The 19539-nt window shown below is 41.9% G+C and overlaps 1 protein-coding gene across 1 annotated transcript in view; it reads left to right on the top strand.

Moving 5' to 3' along the window:
• LOC121717892 (polyunsaturated fatty acid lipoxygenase ALOX15B-like) overlaps nucleotides 1–17780 on the top strand; it is a 30617-nt gene extending 12837 nt beyond the window's left edge. The window contains exons 5-15 of the mRNA XM_042102599.1: nucleotides 9407–9529; nucleotides 11348–11451; nucleotides 11569–11738; nucleotides 12136–12279; nucleotides 12879–13082; nucleotides 13728–13814; nucleotides 14833–15002; nucleotides 15640–15761; nucleotides 16382–16482; nucleotides 16791–16961; nucleotides 17555–17780. Of these exons, the coding sequence (XP_041958533.1) occupies nucleotides 9407–9529; nucleotides 11348–11451; nucleotides 11569–11738; nucleotides 12136–12279; nucleotides 12879–13082; nucleotides 13728–13814; nucleotides 14833–15002; nucleotides 15640–15761; nucleotides 16382–16482; nucleotides 16791–16961; nucleotides 17555–17734 (1576 nt within the window). The 3' untranslated portion in view covers nucleotides 17735–17780. The remainder of the gene's footprint in view (nucleotides 1–9406; nucleotides 9530–11347; nucleotides 11452–11568; nucleotides 11739–12135; nucleotides 12280–12878; nucleotides 13083–13727; nucleotides 13815–14832; nucleotides 15003–15639; nucleotides 15762–16381; nucleotides 16483–16790; nucleotides 16962–17554) is intronic.
• Nucleotides 17781–19539: the final 1759 nt, after the last annotated feature.

Here is a 19539-nt window from a genome sequence, read left to right as displayed (position 1 = left end):
AGAATAATTAGGGTTACTGAAGCTGGTGACCAGATCATTATAGAGTTTGAGTCTGGCACAGCTGTCGAGACACTTGAAGAAAGTTTGCCTTTTGACAGAGTTAGCGATGCAGACCCTGACATTGTTCATCATGTTGATGCCCTAGCCAATGTGTATTCTTCTGAGAAAGGCACAGGTATCACACATTCTTTTCTATCTGAGTTAAAAGGCATGGCCAAACTTAGTGGGAAGTCATTTGAGAGGATTTTACAGGACGAACTAGCTAGAATTACTGATCTCGTTGGCAAGCCAAAGCCAGCGACTGAAATAGTACAAGCAGCAGCTCCAACTGACTCACGTAGTGAACCAGCTGTAGAAACTCCCTCCAAGACTGGAAGTCTGAAAGACCCTGTTGTAGAGTCAGACTTAGCTGAACATAGCCTTTATAGCCCTGTTAGGACTACTAGAATCACCACACCAGACACAGGCTTAGGTGATTCACTGACAACTGTCAAACCCCCACCTGATCACCTAAACCCACCTGAAATGCAGCGCTTAATTGTTGAGCATGTTGTTAAGAGCACAGATCTTTCCTCACACTCACACTCAGTTAAGCTGAGGACTTTTTCAGGCAGATTACCATGCCCTAGCACTGAGGTCGATTACGACACTTGGCGAAACAGTGTCGAGTTTTACTTAGCTGACGCTGCTTTTCCAAAAGGACAGCTAGTGAGAAAGATAGTTGACAGCTTGTTAGCCCCCGCTGCTACTGTAGTGAAATCATTAGGCCCACACTCTTCTCCAAGAGCTTACCTTGACCTACTGGATTCTGCCTATGACATAGTCAAAGATGGAGACGATCTGTTCGCAGAGTTTCTGAACATCAATCAAAATTCTGGTGAAAAACCATCAAACTACCTCCATAGACTGCAGACTGCTCTGAACAAAGTTGTAAAGGTGAAGGCAATCTCACCCACTGATTCAGATAGACAACTTCTCAAACAATTCTGCAGAGGGTGTTGGAATAATACTTTGATCAATACACTTCAACTTGAGCAAAAGAAAGACCATCCTCCCACCTTTGCAGAACTGTTGTTGCTTCTACGCACAGAAGAAGATAAACAGACAACAAAAGCTAACAGAATGAAACAACATCTAGGATTCACAAAGGCAAAAACTCAGGCTCAAGCACAGAGTGTTTGTGCGTCTACTAGCGCAGAATATGATTTACCAGCTCCGCAAAATGATCCACCCCCAGTAATCAATCAGCTCCAAAAGCAGATAATTGACCTCCAAGCTCAGATTGCAGCGCTCTCTTACCCCAAAGACAAACAACCAAATAAACCCCAAGCTGGAAAGCAAAAGCCAAAACCAAAGCCAAAAGAACCAGCTGGTGCTAAAGCACAACCAGAAAAGCCTGCCACCACCACTAAAAAACCCAAGCCGTGGTATTGTTTTCAATGTGGTGAGGATGGGCATATAGCGAGCAGCTGCAATGATCCTCCAAACCCTGCGCTAGTCAATGCAAAGAAAAAAGAGTTTAAAGAAAGGCTTCAAGCATGGGAAAGAGCAAATCCAACTGGCGTTGATCCCTCTTTAAACGAGTAACTGTTCCTATTGAGGGACGAATAGGAGCAGAGTTAACTAAATGTCCCACCCCAACACAGAAAGTCATGAAAAAAGCGACACTAGATGAACACAGAGCTGTAAGAATGGGAAAACTGCCTAGAGGCCTAGTAGGAAATAAGAGCACAGCAAATGTCAAAGTGAATGGAATTGAATGTAACGCATTACTTGATACTGGGTCGCAAGTCACAACTGTGTCGCAGTCTTTTTATGACTCGCACTTTACAGATCACCCTGTTCACCCAGTGAGCGACATACTGGAAGTTGAAGGTGCAAATGGCCAGGCAGTCCCATACATAGGCTACATACGAATGACTATGCAGTTCCCAAAAGAATTTATGGCTTCTCAGCCTGATATACAGACTCTTGCCCTGATAGTACCAGATACTCGGTCCAACAGTAGTGTACCTGTACTGATCGGTACAAATACTTTAGATCCTCTTTATGAGCAGTTCTGTGATGACAGCTTTGAAGTCAACACGTACTGCGGTTACCACCAAGTCTTGAAAATTCTACAACTAAGACATAAGCAAAACTCAAAAGGTCAGATTGGTGTCGTCAGATTAGGCCGCCATGAACCAGGCATCATTCCTGCTGGTCAGAAAGTTGTCCTGGAAGGCTTTGTTAGTGGGAATGAAGCAAACAATGAGAGATGGGCGTTACTAGAGCAGCCCTCAATCTCATCCTTGCCAGGAGGAATCTTTATAGACAGCTGTCTGATTACTCCACCAGCATGTCCTCCGTACAAGATTCCTGTCGTGCTAAGAAATGAAACCAGCCATGACGTTGTTTTACCAACTAACTCGGTCATTGCGGAACTTGGCATTCCTCACGAAATCATACAGACCCATAACACTTCCATTAGTCGGCAGCAAAACCCTAGTCGTGGTTACCCATCTTCTGCAGCTGTATGTTCTAGTCAACAGCAGTCCTTTAGTGAGCCAGACCAAGAACAGAGTGAAGCAACTTCAAATCTCAAATTTGACTTCGGAGATTCCCCACTTTCTGAAGAATGGAAGAGTCGCATAACACAAAAACTGCACACTTACCTGGACATAATTTCTCATCATGACCTTGATTTCGGACATGCAACGAAAGTCAAGCATCGTATCAAGCTGAAGGATGAGACGCCCTTTAAACATCGACCCCGTCCTATCCATCCACAGGATTATGATGCTGTGAGGCGACATCTTCAAACTCTTCTTGAAGCGGGCATTATCCGTGAATCTGAATCCCCTTTCGCATCACCTATAGTCATTGTCAAAAAGAAGAATGGTGACGTACGCTTATGCGTCGATTACAGGAGATTAAACATGCAAACGATCAAGGATGCTTATGCATTACCAAATCTTGAAGAATCATTCTCTGCACTGACCGGATCACAGTGGTTTTCTGTGATGGATCTCAAATCAGGATACTATCAGATAGAGATGCATGAACATGACAAACCTAAGACCGCTTTTGTGTGTCCTCTCGGATTTTGGGAATGGAACCGTATGCCACAAGGAATCACGAACGCGCCAAGCACCTTCCAGCGCCTAATGGAAAAGTGTATGGGCGATATACACCTGCGTGAAGTGCTGGTTTTCCTGGACGACATAATAGTCTTTTCCAAAACTCTTGAGGAACACGAAGTTCGTTTAACCAAAGTGCTGGATCGTCTTAGGGAGAACGGGCTGAAGTTATCTCCGGAGAAATGCCGTTTTTTCCAAACTTCAGTACGTTATCTCGGGCACATTGTCTCTCACAAGGGAGTGGAGACGGATCCCCAAAAGACAGAGGCCCTCAAAACTTGGCCGAGACCCCAAACTTTGAAGGAACTCCGTTCTTTCCTCGGGTTTTCCGGTTATTACCGGAGATTCGTGAAGAACTATTCGAAAATTGTCAAACCCTTGACCAATCTTACTGCGGGTTATCCTCCAACTCGTAAGTCTCCTTTGAAAACCAAGTCTGATGCTAAGTATTTCCATCCCAAAGAGCCATTCAGGGAAAGATGGACATCAGCTTGCCAGAATGCTTTCGAGCAGATAATTGAAAAGCTCACTTCGTCTCCGGTCCTGGGATTTGCGAATCCAGAGTTACCATATACCCTACACACCGACGCAAGCACCACTGGACTTGGAGCCGCTCTATACCAAGAGCAGGATGGACAGACTCGAGTAATTGCTTACGCCAGCCGAGGCTTGTCACACAGCGAAGCCAGATACCCAGCCCATAAGCTGGAATTCTTAGCCTTGAAATGGGCTGTAGTGGAGAAATTCCATGATTATTTGTATGGAAATGCATTTACTGTAGTGACTGACAACAACCCGCTTCGGTACATACTAACAACGGCTAAGCTAGACGCCACCAGCTATCGTTGGTTGGCTGCTCTGTCTACCTTCTCTTTTGATATTAAATATCGCGCTGGTAAGCAGAATCAAGACGCGGACGGTCTGTCAAGGAGGCCGCAAGGAGAATTGACAAATGACAGCCCTTCACAGGAGGAGAGTCTAAGGATTCACCAATTTACAACTCATCACTTAGCTCCAGTGGATGTTGTCAAGGCGACTTGTCAGTACCATGCAGCCGTGCATGAGGAAGCACCATTCCACTGTCTGGTAGAGTCTCTTGCCATTCACCCGGATGCTGTTCCCTCTGTGTTTGAGGATGCTGAGTCGTATTTCCATGGTCTTTTCACAGTCCCGAAGCACAGTGACACTGATTTAGCCAGACTACAGCGAGAAGATCCTTCAATTGGCATTATCATTAAGTCACTTGAGTGTGGAGAATCTGCACCTAAACTGGAAGTGAAATCGCCAGAGCTTCTTTTGATGCTCAGAGAGATGAGTCGTTTTGAACTCAAAGACTCAGGTCTGCTATACCGGAAACGACAGAGTGAAAACAGGACAGAATACCAACTTGTTCTTCCGTATGTGTTGAGGTCATCCGTTCTCACCAGTCTTCATGATGAGATGGGTCATCTCGGAATCGAACGCACACTTGAGCTGGCCAGGTCCAGGTTTTATTGGCCGAAGATGTCATCGGATGTTGAGTCCAAGGTCAAAACCTGCCCAAGGTGTGTTAAGCGAAAACGTCAGCCAGAGAGGGCCGCACCGATGGTCAGTATCCAAACCAGCCGACCCATGGAACTGGTGTGTATGGACTTTTTGTCCCTCGAACCAGATAGCCACAACACAAAGGACATTTTGGTCATTACTGACCATTTCACCAAATATGCTGTGTCGATACCCACTAAAGATCAGAAGGCCACCACGGTAGCTCGTTGCCTCTGGGAACAGTTTTTCGTTCACTATGGTTTCCCAGAGCGCCTTCATAGTGATCAAGGCCGTGATTTTGAATCTCATTTAATCAAAGAGCTCTGTGCCTTAGTGGGTACAAAGAAAGTCAGAACAAGCCCCTATCATCCCAGAGGTAACCCAGTAGAGCGCTTTAATCGTACTCTATTGAGTATGTTGGGTACTCTGAGAGAGAAAGAAAAGTCAAGATGGCGTGAGTATGTAAAGCCTTTGACCCACGCATATAATTGTACCCAGAATGAGGTGACTGGGTATTCCCCATATGAGCTCATGTTTGGGCGGCAACCCAGATTGCCGATCGACATAGCTTTTGGGTTACCCGTCAAAGGAGCCTCCTCTACGTCACATTCGCAATATGTGAAAAACTTGAAATCTTACCTGACAGAAAGTTACAATTTAGCTGTTAAAAATGCCAAGAAGGTGGCTGACAAGAACAAGAAGAGGTTTGACATGAGAGTGAGAGAGTCTTGTCTGGAAGTAGGAGATAGAGTTCTCGTACGCAACCTCAGACTTCGAAGCAAACATAAACTTGCTGATCGATGGGAGCCCACTGTGTATGTTGTCCAGAAGAGAGCTGGAGAGCTACCAGTGTACACCGTCTGTCCTGCGGGTCAGGACGGGCCCACCCGTACGTTGCACAGGGATCTGCTACTTCCGTGTGGATTCCTTGCCGATGAAGAAGAGGAAACTGAACAGCCTGTACGAGTCTCTAAGCCTAGGACCAGACAGAATTCTCCTCAGTCTGTCGAGAAACCTCTTGATTCTGATGAAGAGGACTGTGACTATTCATGGTCATATCCTCTAAGATTTGAGACTGAGACAAGAATTCTTCAGCCTTCTTCCTTGATTCCGACTGCAAATGTTACACAGACTGGAAATGAATCAAGTTCTCAGACTCATTCTTCACCAGCATCAGGAAGCTTGTCAGGAAATTCACCTGATGGCGTACCTGATGCTAGACACACTGATACACTGAACTCCGCTGCAGAAGAAGGAAATGCAAACCTCACTCAGCACTCAGCTGATGATCCTCCTGTTGACACTGAAGCTGTAGAAAGATGCTCAACTGAACCTGAAACTAAGAACATCAGTACTGAAACTGAGCCACACTCTGAACAGAGAGAGGAGGACCCAGTGATTGCAAGTGAGCCGAGTTTGACAAGCCCTTCTTGTCAAGAGCAGAGTGACAATGCAATAGCAGAAGATGCTCAAACTGGAAGAATTGCCAGTCCCCTGCCAAGTCCAACTGATTTGGCAGATGTCTCTCAGATACATGATAAATCACCCACAGTTACTGACATTGATCATGTAGAAAGTACAGATAGTGTTAGTGAGCAAGATCATAACACCTTACGTAGGTCCGAACGCCAGAGAAGAGCACCAGGAACGTTTACTTATCCCCAGTTAGGTAAACCCCTGATTTCTTTTGCCCAGACTATTCTAGAAAGTTTTAATAAAGTTCTAGTTGAAACATTTGAGGGTAATCCTTCCCATAAGAGACAGCCATGAAGGGACTCATGCCTATTTAGAGGGGGAGGGTGTAACCCAGATGATAAATACATTAAGGAAATAAATAAATAAATAGTACAGATCATAATTCTTATGAACTTTATCAAAATTAAGTTGTCATTGATAAAAACATAATTTTGATGAAGATACTTTTACTGTCTTAAGTTACGATTAGGGACTTTTATTTTGAAATTTCATGATGCACTCTAGCTGAATTCGTAGTGGGAGAACAGGCGAGAGAGAAGAAAGACGGCCATTTTCGCAAGTGCCATGTTATTTGTTTCTGGAGGAGCTGAAGTTTTAGAAAAGTGATCAAAAGTTAATGAAGACACTGAAGTTTTTCTTTGAGAACATTCAATAGAAGGACTGTAATTGTTGAGTTGTGTTTGATGAAGACGGGTGCCGAATTCGTCGAGTTTTCTTTGTTGCAACCCTGTCTCGGTAAGCTAGCCTGTTCATCCTTACGTTAGTTAACAGCCTGAATCACTCATGTTATAAAGTAGTTGAACTTATGCTAAGAAATACCTTGATAAAAGATGGAAAATGTATGTTTTTGTTTGTATTTTTACTACGAGTGGTAAATGTAAAGTTATTAAGCGAATGGAAAGATATGTTGTTTAAAAAAGGCTTTTACTTTGTTTTGAAAGGTTAAACTTGATTCTAAGTCATGTTTCATGAGTGAAATGCATGTGAGGTGCTAATTTGAAGCATTTATCCAATGCCTTATTCTGAAACAAACTAATTTTTATAAGCAATAATTTTGGTACAATTGTAAGCTTATTGCAGTTGTGATTTGAAGTACTTATTTGAATTCAAGGTATTCCATCTGATTACTTTGTACTGGTTAACTGAATGGTATTCACTACTTTTCAGCATGTAGATGTAGTTTTGTAAATGCATATTTTTACACACTGGAGTTAATGTTGTACAACAGGAGCATTTGATAGATGAATATAAAAGCAACTTGCATTAGGGAAAGGAGTTATGAAACTTAACAAAAGGTTATAACCTGGTTGTGAATGCAGGTCAAGTTTTTTGTTGGATTTGAAAACCCTGGAAGAAGATTCATCGATCTCAATAGATGGCGAGCCAACCCATTTGATTTCTGTCATTGAATCCTGTCCACTGAAGGAGCCGGATACCCTATCTGCTTTGTGGTAGGATCGTACCAGTCACTCCACTGGTCATCACTCTTCGGATATCCACACACTGACTATTGACTTGACTAACTTGACTTTACACTTAAACCAAGGATTAGAAAAGGAACTCTCATTGACATTTAAGGAAACACAGCCAGTCAACTGAAAGGACAATTTCTTTTATTTTCAAAGGGCCATTTTATTTTTGTACATGTGTATTTGTACTTGGTTCAATTATACATTTGGTTACTAAAGCACAAGTAACTTTAACCCTGGTGTGTGTCTGCTTATTGCACTTGAACTCCCCTCCTCACGAACCTAGAGCGAAGGTGTACTTACCCAAGAGTGGGTTACACCCTTATGATCTGACCTGACCATCATCAAAAAATTCGATGAGACAAAGTCTTGCGGATGTAAATGACGTCGACTAACAGTGAGGTTGTTGCCGGGTTAACTGATGGACTGATTATGGACTTTTTCGACTTGGTGGTCAAACTTACCACTTCGTTGTAGGCCTACAGACAGTTGACACATAGTTGCATGCACTGTGCAATCTGCTGCCAATGGTGAAATTTCACGGGGGTCACTGCGCTGATGGTGATGGGTGAAACCATTGTGAGGGGGCAGGGGATTCTAAATCGGCGATTTCTGTTTGAGAGGAGTTTGGTGCGGGTTTCGCACCTTCTCACAGTCCAACATGTATGAACATAAAATATACTTAAAAAAATATTATCTGATTTATAAATGGGGTGGCAAGACTGTGTCCCAGGGGTGGCAGTTGCCACCCTTTGCCACCCCGTAGATCCGCGCATGAGTAGCCTACTCATCACACAGACATCACAAGTATCACACGAAAGTCATTTAAACGATGTCAGCCGCTAATTGCTGTGATGAACGGTTCGCGAGAAAAGTAAATAATATCATTCAATTTAATCATAAATTCTACTGAAGGTTTTGCGTCCATCTCCCTACCCATTCATCTCGGCAGAATACTTCACGAACCCCTCGTTTAACACATGACAAACCATATATCAGAATAAACAGCAGACCTTACCGAACACAAAGGTGTAAAGCAGTCCCCTGTACAGTTAGTCGTTCCAGAGTAATCCCGTTTTGAATTTGCAGTACATTTCAACATACATGGATGTCTCCAAATTTGGGCTTTAAGTTTTACACTGTGTTTAAATTGTTCCACATTATTTCATAACGGGCCAAATACAAAATACATATTGCAAATGTCGCCTAGATATCGGTTTGTGAGAGTTTGTAAGAGTAAGAGTTTGTGAAAGTAGCCTTAATGATCACAAAATGCTAAGCATGCATCTAGGCTATTTGACTTTCTTAAAGCTGAGCTGTGCTTAATTGTTCAATACATGATTTCAATACATCATTCAAATATCAAATAAATGTTAAATATAGCCTAGATATCTGTAAATATTATCAGATGATTTACAGTTATATGTAATGTCTCATGTTTCATGTTTTTGTAATGTTTCATACAGTGATACAGGTCTACTGCAGTGAATAGGCTAAATACAACTTTGATCATTTTTATAGCCAACTACTGTATAGTTAACGTTGGCCTTAGTGCCCTGACATGTGGCCTTTGTGCCCTCCACCAAATATGCCCAACTGAAGGCCAAATGGCCTTGCCCCCAGAATGTTGAAATTCCAAGCCTGGTTTTAACATTCCATGTGTTATCTTAATGCAGAAGAAGTAGATTGGGAACCAAATAGAACGTTCAAGCATTGTTTTTGTTTTTATTGTTGAAAGGGTCTATAAAGTGTGTGTGTTTGTTTCAAAAACACAGTGCAGGTGAGACGACGGCCGTTTCCTTTCTCTTCCTACTGTAGGTGGCGTGTGTACGCCGAGGGCATGCCCCAGTGTGTTGATTTCGACACTTCCCTTGCTCTGCCGGCCGAGGTTCAGTTTTCTTTCACAAAGGCGACTGATTTCTTCACCTCTGCAGGCAAACAGTAAGCCAATGCTGAAGTCATTCCGCTCTTTCAAAATTCAAGTCACGAATGTTTGATGATTGATGCTTGGTGATTGCTGAGTCTGCTCCCGCTTACTTAAGTGCTCTTAGCAAGGCTTATGTTACCCCTTGGGCCACTACAATCCTCCATGGACTCACACTGTCGTCTCGCACTGCTGCCCCTGCACACTATCCAGACTATTTTAATTTGTTCACCGTTGGTGGAACAACCTACCGTGTCAAGTCAAGACAGGTTAATTTATATTGTGCATTTCACACACAGAGGTCATTCAATGTGCTTTACATAAACAAAATCAAAACAGTAATAGCAAATAAAAGCATAAAAGGGCAATGGTTTAAAACATTTTAAAAAATAAACTACATAATTAAAATACATACAAAAAACATAGAATGATTGAAAGACAAAGTGCAAAACAACAAATTACTGGAACACAGCCAACAACTTAACCTTTTGCTTCATCATACTTCCAGCCAGTTAGGCTGTTGTATTAGATTTAGCTGTAGACCAGTGAAGAATGCTATTAAAAGCCATCTCCTTAATTCCAAATTGGAGATACCAAATTGACTTAATCCAATGTTAAAGCTGCAGTTGCCAAGATTGTTTTGATCATATTCATTGAAACCGACACTATGCTCCGACAGAACAACATAAATCAGCCTGTTTTAGAAAAAAAAACGCACTTGTACCTCCACCTAGAGCTTGTTATTTATTTTGCAAAAATCCACAGCTCCCGGTTCTTCTGGTCCAATCAGAATCCAAGCAGGACTGTGTGAGATCTGACTGTTAATCACAGTCTGGTGCAGTCTGGTGCGCACTGACAAGCACAAACTCGATGAAGGGGGCTCGGTGGTAGTGGGGGAGGGCCATGAGAGTTGTAAACATTCAAAATTTTGGCTAAATCCCCTTAATCTGTCACACTTGCCAACTGCAGCTTTAATCCAATTGAGCTAGAGCAGGTAAAAACTTGAAGTTGGCTTGCAAAAAGAAGAGTTCTTTGTTCTAGATGTCACAGGCAGAGTATCCATGCACAACATTAACATATGATGTTACTGCTACAAGTAACAACAAAGGTAACAAAGAAGCAGAGAGACAAACCACTCGTGGACAGATTATAATGACAGAATATACATTCCTGTCAAGAAACTATCAACCCACAACAAGTATGTCCTTTATGAAACTCACAGAGATTCTCATGTTTTGGCATAACAAGTAAGAGGAATGATGAGCACTCTGATTATTAGCATAGAAGCATGAGAGATGGCAACAAACTTACAACATAGAAAACATAGTGATCCTGGTCACATACCCAGTGAACAGCAGCACTCTTTTAATGGAGATTCTTCTTAGTAGCCTTGTTTGTGCACACACACACATACTTTTCCTTTTAGGGCCAAAATGGCCAGACGATAAGGCCCAGTTAGTCTCGATAGAGTATTTAACACCCAAGTGGAGTAGTTAACACTGGAATAGAGCTTCAGAGAAGCCCGGTAGAGCAGTAACGATAGAGTCTCCCTCAGATCAGACCCTCAGAGCCCGTTCTATCTATTCTGTGTAGAATGACAGAGTGACTAGGCTACTTCACAGAATCCCCCTTTTCCCCAACACTGTGTACTAATAGGCTAGGTGCTCTGAAGCTCAAAGTGTTCAGACACTGTGTCATTGTGTAAGATGTGATGCTCTTTAAGAATTGAAAATAAGCAATATGCTTATAGGCCTATGATATCTTCAAAAATGGCGGGTAACTTTAGGCTCAGATATTTTCTGTTCTTTAAGCTCTGTAAACTTCCCAACACTTAGGCTAAGTGCTCTGAAGCTAACTGGGTTGGCCGACTGCAGACGATCGTGGGAAAGCATCAATCAACTGGACGTGATCATCTGCGAGAACAAAAGCCCAACCATTGGTATGGGATCTCCCATTAAACAAATGAGCTGTCCAGCTACAGTATGGAGTAAAACAAACAAAAAAAATAGTTTGTTTTTTGTTTGTAGCATTTGTTCTGACACGGCATGCTTTGTAGGATATGTAGAGGACCACTGGGATGAGGATGAGTTCTTTGGCTACCAGTTCCTGAATGGCCTCAACCCCATGGTGATCAAGCGCTGCTTAAAGCTGCCCGAGAACTTCCCCGTCACAGAGGAGATGGTCAAGCACTACATGCGAGGGTGCACCTTGGAGCAGGAGATGAAGGTACACTAATGGGGTGACCACTGGCACACCCATATGGGGAAATAAACCAAAATAACCTAAAAGTAGAGGAAGATCTATCTATCTATCTATCTATGCTGCTCAAAAAAATTAAGGGAACACTTACAGTTTTCCACAATTGTTAAAACACATTTTTTGAAACCTTCCACCCTTTTCTCCATTCTCAAACTACATTCACAGAATGTCTGACGGTTCTTGCAAAATAAAACACTCACCTCAAAAGTTTTACTTGTGCTCAGAACCAAACAGTGTCAGAGTAGCGATCCAGTGTATGATTGAAGTGTTTCCTTAATTATTTTGAGTAGTATATAGATAGATACATACATACACACACACACACACTTAGTTACGTTTTGTTTTAAACTTTTCTCACCTCCAGAAAGGGAACATCTTCCTGTGTGACTACAAGATGTTGGATGGGCTTGTGGGAAATGTAGTTGCTGGCAGGCAGCAGTACCTCACCGCTCCCCTGGTCCTGCTCTACTGCAACCCTCAGGGTCTGATGTTGCCCATCGCCATACAGGTAAACACATTACATTATTGAAATGTAGACACGCCAAAGGCAAGATCATTTCGTTGTGATGTCTTTCTAGTGAACACAATGGAAGAATGCATATGTGCACCACGAAGCCAAATAGACATAATGTTTTCACAGAAGCACATCATTCTGTTGGATTATTAGAAAACACAATCCGACTTTGTATTACTTAGCCCATCTTAGCCCACCAGTAACCCAGTTCTGTTTTGATTTCTAAATATCCTAAATCTGCACATGCAGCAACTTACCTGAGGGACATAGATAGCAGAGGTTAGGAAGAAAAAACGTATGAAATCAAATTCATAAATTAAGAAATCATGTTCAGAAATCTTAAATAATATTGATATTCAAATAATCAAATCATTAAGAATAATGAATGGAAATACTGTAGGTTATGTAACTGATATGTTGATGGACTTGGCTGTCTGATTAAAAATGACTAAGAAAGAGAGACCTCTTAGCCAAAAATGACTAAGAAAGAGAGACCAGTGTCTTAAAACCTTTTCCTTTACTTGAAAATGAGAGGAAAAAATATGTGAAATTATTTGCAACCGTTTTATGCATGTTAAAACATATCTGTGTAGTTAAAGCAAAAGCCTGGCCAAGACAACCCCATCTTCCTTCCATCGGATTCCAAGAGTGACTGGCAACTGGCCAAACTCTTTGTGAGGAATGCTGAGTTCGGCGTTCACGAGGTCGACTTTCACCTGCTGAGAACTCACCTACTGGCTGAGGTGTTTACCGTGGCAACGTTGCGGAACCTTCCTTCACCACACCCCCTCTTCAAGGTATGGCTGTGATCCTGGAATAAGTCTGTACATCAGTCTGCCTCAACAACAAAGAACAGAGAGAGAGAGAAATGCATCCAGAAATTCAGAGAAATGCATCAAGACCTTCAAAACTTTAAGTATCCAAGTCTAAGAATACTATTAGGAGAGGAACAAAAGAGCGCAAGAGTCGCAGCAAGATATATAGATGCTTGCCATAAACAAGGGGAGTCACTTCATCAGTGAAGCACACAAAAAGTCAAATACACACACACACACACACTGCCGTTGCAGTAATGTATGATGCATGATGTTTTGTTTTGTCTTTACACACTACTACGTACATGTATGCTTTGGCAATACAAATTGTATTTTTTGTCATGCCAATAAAGCTCAATTGAATTGAGAGAGACCTACATTCACCCTCACACACACTCTTCTAAATGGATAATATGTCTCGAAGAAGGGTGCTGTGCACTGAACTACTGGAACACACACACAAACACACAGATACACACACACACACACACAGTGTACAATGCTAATATAGCGTGTGCAATGTTCTGTAATCATCATTCAGACAAGAAATTCCCTTGTTCAATCATTTATTCATTTCATATTTCAAGAATGTCGGGTGGTTAATACAGTTTCTTTCTGCCCTTGCAGCTCCTCTGCCCCCATATCCGATACACACTCCAGATCAACATCTTGGCCCGCAACCAGCTCATTTCTGAAGACGGAGTTATCAACATCGTACGCACAGCACCGTTTAATAGGCACTAAGGGTTTTTTGCCTGTTCTACTGAGTTCATGTGTCATCCATTCTTACAATCTAGTGACTAGTACAGACTTCAGAAAGTAAAAGTCCTGCCACGCTTTGGTTCCAACCATTCACTTAATCAGCGGATTCTAATTAGCACAATTCTTAAGCCAGGTAGATCATCTAATTAGTGAAATGACATGTGTTAAGCGCACAACCAATACATGGCAGGACTTTTACTTTCTGAAGCCGGACTTTTACACCTCTGCTAGTGAACCTAGCCTTACAAAGATCAAAAGCTACATTTCACTAACCGAGACTCTAAATGAAGCGCTACATGAAACTAGCTAGCCTTCTCACCAACTATTACATTTAAATGATGGGATGTCATTTGTATGACACGGACTATCCCGTGCAATGCATTAATACTGTCCTGCAGGAAAACATTTCCAGACAAAATCATGTAAATGTAAATCAGGTTTCTCGGCCAAGTATACTTGCATATACAAGGAATTTGGTCTCTGCATTTATCCCATCCGTGAATTAGTGAACACACAGAGCACACAGGTGAAGGTGAAGGTGAAGGTGAGGTGAAGCACACACTAATGCGGAGTAGTGAGTAGTGAGCTGCCTTGCTACAGCGGCGCTCTGGGAGCAGTGAGGGGTTAGGTGCCTTGCTTGTTCCCACTGGTCGGGATCGAACTGGCAACCCTCCAGTTACAAGCCCGAAGCCCTAAACAGTAGGCCATGACTGACCCCAAATCATTTTGCTGATTTAATACCATGCAACGGCACGCTACATGCAAACGTGGTTGGGTCAGCGCACAAACAAGGAAGTTGTCTGCCAGAACATTAATGCTGTAATGACCGCAGAGAGGTGACGGAAGGGTGGGGTGCAAGAGTGTTTGTTTTAATTCAGGCAAATCAGAAAATCCAATAAACATAGTTCAAGTACCTGACTCATTAAAAACACATCCTTTATGATTTTTCCCATAAATGACCTCCCTGTAGTATGCAGGAGTTGGCGGAGAGTCATTGCAGAAGTTGCTGAGGCGTGCAACAACTGCGCTGACCTACAGGTCCCTCTGTCTGCCTGATGACATCTCTGAGAGAGGCCTGGAGAACGTCCCCAACTACTACTACAGAGATGACGGCATAAAACTGTGGAACGTCATTAACAAGTATGCTCACTACTGGAGTTCAGTCCAGTCTTGTTTTTTTTTTTTTTAAGTATATTTTTTGGGCTTTTTTCCCCTTTATTAGGACAGGACAGTAAAGAGTGACAGGAAGTAGGTAGGAAAGAGAGATGGGGTGGGAGAATAAACTGATGCCGCTGTTTTTAATTAAAATGTTGGAAGCTTCTCCAGTGTGCAGACACTCTCTCTCTTGTTTTACCTTTGTATATGTTGTGTGTACGTTGTCCTGCACCTAGCCTAAAGAGAGGCGGGATATGCATGCAACTACTTAACTACAAAGAAAATACATGTTGCATTACATTTAGCAGACACTTCTTGACCAAAGTGACTTACATACAGTATGTCATATATTACAAGGGATTACATTGTCCCCAGTGCAACTTGGGGTTAAGTGCCTTGCTCAAGGGCACAACGGTGGAAGCCGGGAATTGGACCGACAACTTTCAGGCTACTGTACACTAGCCCTTAACCACTACACTACCACCGCCCGCATGTGCACAGGTGCAGACAGTGCTGTACTGGTGTGGTGTTGCTAGTTGAATTGAATCCGCTCTGTGAAATCAATGCAATGTTAATCCACCAAGGTCAAACCAAGGTCAATCCGCTGTGTGTTTCTTTTCAGGTTAGTTGAGCGTTTCTTGACCCACTACTACGAATGTGATGCAAACGTGCAGGCAGACACAGAGCTGCACAGCTGGATCAGCGACATTTTCACCCATGGGTTTCTGGCACGGGAAAGCTCAGGTGTGTTATCACTCTGTCTTTTGTTATGTGTGTGTGTGTGTATGTGTGTGTGAGAGAGAGAGAGAGTGTGTGTGTGTGTGGGTTGTTCCGATTACATGGACAGTCAGCAGGGGGGAAATACTTCTAGACCAGCAAAGATTATGCGTCTGATTATGCGCCTTCTGAAGGAATCGTTGCACTATCTGTACTTATTTCAATAAAAGTTTACTTTCTTTCTAAAAAAAATACTTTCTGAGAAGACATTGCTTGCTCAGGTGGGTTCGCAGTCTGTTATCTGAGGTGTGTTCAAATTTGTTAACATTAATGCAAACAAGCACAGCACGCAGCGAGTTCACAGTTGTTTGCGAAACGTAATTGTTTGTACAATTAGTCCAATAAAGATTCCCTTGCTTAGGTCTGTATTTTTGAAGATAAATATTTGAACAGCACCACCCTCATATGATTGACACAATTGCCTTAAGCCACACCTTTATTGCTAACATGACTGTTTTCCTCATTTAATGGAAACAGATAAATCCCACTCTCTCCATTGATGTGTATGTGTGTGTGTGTGTGTTGTATGTGTCTAATACAGTATAGTGGATACCCTTACAGAAACAGCCTTTCATTCCTCTTCCCAGGTGTACCATCATCTTTTCAGACCGTGGTGGAACTCGTCAAGTTTGTCACCATGGCAATCTTCACTGTATCTGGCCAACATGCCTCAGTCAACAACGGACAGGTAAGAAATTGTATCCCAATTACATAGAGCGACTAGCTGTTTTCTTTTATTTATTAATATTAACTGAAGATGCCTTACAAAGCCAACAGCCTTAGCCCCATAGTGAAAGCTCAGAGGCCATATTGGCTATAGCCTAAGTTAGAACAATCATACTAACAGCACTGTAATTCTTCTTCATCGGCCAATGTGCCACATTTCGTCACAGTTTTGACTTTGGCTGTCTGGTTATTTTTTAACATCAAATTTACAACAAATTTATGAAGAAGTTCTGTGATCTCTAACAACCTTTTGCCAAATTCCCTATGCAGTTTGACTACGGTGGCTGGATGCCCAACTTCCCCTTTGCCCTCAGAAAGGCCCCTCCCAAGGAGAAAGGCCAGACCACGGAGGCCACCATCTTGGAGACCCTACCTGATGTGGGCACGACAGTGAATGGAATGGCTTTCTTGCGTCTGTTAAGCACAAAGTCTCAAGACCATGTGAGTTTGTTCATCATCAGGTCATATGTTTAACAATGTTTAATTACATTTAACACAAACTGAAAAAGAAAAATGTCCTGGAAACTTTTCTTGTTTATGCCATTACTCAGGACGGCTTACTGACTTATTTGCATTCATATTATCGTAAATGTGCTAATTACCAACCATTTCGTTATAAAATTCTAAAACAACGATGTTTTTTTTAATACTTCAAAATAACATTTGATAAATTAACCTTACATTTTTCAGTAGCCATAGGTGTGTAGATTTGAACTAAATGGTTTGTATAGAAATGAATATTAAGTGACACATACACGTTGGACATATGGGACGGTTGGTAATATGTGACGTTCCGATACCTTCATTTACAGTTTTTACATAATGTTTCTGTTATATTATTATTATTATTATGAGTACTCTGTTCACAAAATGTAAAATATATCTTAAATCAATTATTGTTTGTCATATTGACAAACTGTGATGTACGGTCATGCTTAGCTTATGTTTAATGCTTAATGTTCAATAGAATTCTCGATGTGTTTATTATTATCAGCATGTTATTTACGATTCCAATCTTATCACCCTCTCTGCAGTACCCGCTGGGATGTATCCCAGAAGATATGTATGATGCAGCGGTTCCTTGCAATCTCATTGAGGATTTTCAGAAGGATCTGAAGGAGTTGTCGGCTCTTATCGAGGAGCGGAACAAGAAGGTGGAGCTTCCCTACACCTATTTGAACCCCGAAAATGTTGACAACAGTGTGGCCATTTGAGAGGGTTTCGGAGCTAAATTTGTCTCAATAATATTTGTATATGCGCAGAGGGGGATCCACAAATATTTCTTGATTTGCATGTGTGTTTTGATATCTACAAATAAAAAATCATATTTGTAACTCATATATTGATTTTTACAAATATAGATGTGCATTTGTAAATAAAATGCCATTTGTAAAACAGAAAATTTCATTTGTGAAATGTGAGTCTGCATTTGTGGATCACCAACACACGCATTCTTCGTTTTCCAAAGTTACGTGTTTTTGAGACGTTCTTCACATGAAAGTCACACAAATCCACACGTAAATAGGCCTACTTTAATTCACCGGCACACAGAAATCGCAATCCAGTAGATGGCGACATCCAAAAATATTTCTTGACTTGCATTCGTGTTTTGACATCCACAAATAAAAAAATCATATTTGTAACTTGTAAATTGGTTTTCACAATTGTAGATGTGTATTTGTAAATGAAATGGCATTTGTAAAACTGAAAATTGCCTTTGTGAAATCTAATTTTGCATTTGTGGATCACCAGCACACACAGTTTTCGTTTTCGCATTTGTGGATCAGCATTTGTAACCTGACCCTAGCCAGATGAATTTCGCTCCGCCTAGCTCCACTCATCCATCTGGAACCGATCCATTGAAGTGTTGTTTCAGAAGGCTGGGCCTAATCAAAAAATGCTTGCATATGATTGAATAAGCCACTTGTCCGTCATCTATTGACGTGCTACTTCAACCACTCACATCGAAGCCAACCCGTGACGCTAATAACAGTCTCACAGTCGCTTCTACGCTATGTCACATCTATGAAACTCCCGCCCTGCGTCCTGATTGGCTGAACCATAAAGTCGGTTGCAGAAATCACTCTCAATGGAAGAGGTCCCAGATGGATGTGAGTGAAGCTAGGCGGAGCTAAGCGGAACGAAATTCATCTGGCTAGGGTCAGGTTACAGGGTGGATCACGAGACAAACTTTGCGCAGAGAAGCCACCCAGATCCACAAGTAGCCTGCTGACACTTTCTAATCCAGTAGATGGCAGTGTTGTTCTATGGGACTCATAACCAAAGATTCTTTGCTCATAACACACAGAGCTAGCGAACATAGTTCTTAAATCTAACAAGTTATGCCTTTTACAACAAGCTTTTTGATGGAAAAGTGGTGTTTAATTTCCATAATCTTTGTTTAGTAAACGCATAAAACCGTCAGTTTGCAAGCGAAATCAAGAATTACGATCTTTGAGTTTGTTTATAGTTACCTAACAACCGAGGCTTTAAAGGGGTGGTTCAGGATTTTGGACATAGGACCTCATTTCCAAGTAAGCAAGTGTGATATTTATCAGTGGAGACCGTTTTCAACACGTTTCATCCAGTCCTTCTAATTGGAGAGTTCGCAGGTGCTAGGCTAGCGCAAGTCAACGGTATGTGCTAGCCTGCCACTAAAAACAGTCTTACCCACTCCAAAGTACACCCAAGGTAAATAAATTATAACGCCAGACTATCGATGTAAATGTCTGTATTGATAGTTTTATTTCTAACATTATTCTATCCTTGCATTTCAACGATCGCATTACATTTTGAGGGACTAGTCTTAGCAGCGGCGGAATTATACTTGCTCCAGTTAGTAGTACTGCGCCAAAAAGTAAACAGTAAAGCGCACTCCAATCGGGATACCTAGTAGTAGCCTTGGTAATATCAGTCCGCCGCTGAGATGCAAAATGACTACTACCAACTTCAGGGAACAAAGTATAACTATTGCAACGCGATGCGAGGGTAGTTGAATTTCTTACACTATTCTATCAAC

Source organism: Alosa sapidissima, chromosome 9 (genome assembly GCF_018492685.1).
Source record: "Alosa sapidissima isolate fAloSap1 chromosome 9, fAloSap1.pri, whole genome shotgun sequence".
Taxonomy (NCBI): Eukaryota; Metazoa; Chordata; class Actinopteri; order Clupeiformes; family Clupeidae; genus Alosa; species Alosa sapidissima.
This window is presented reverse-complemented; position numbering and strand designations above follow the sequence as displayed.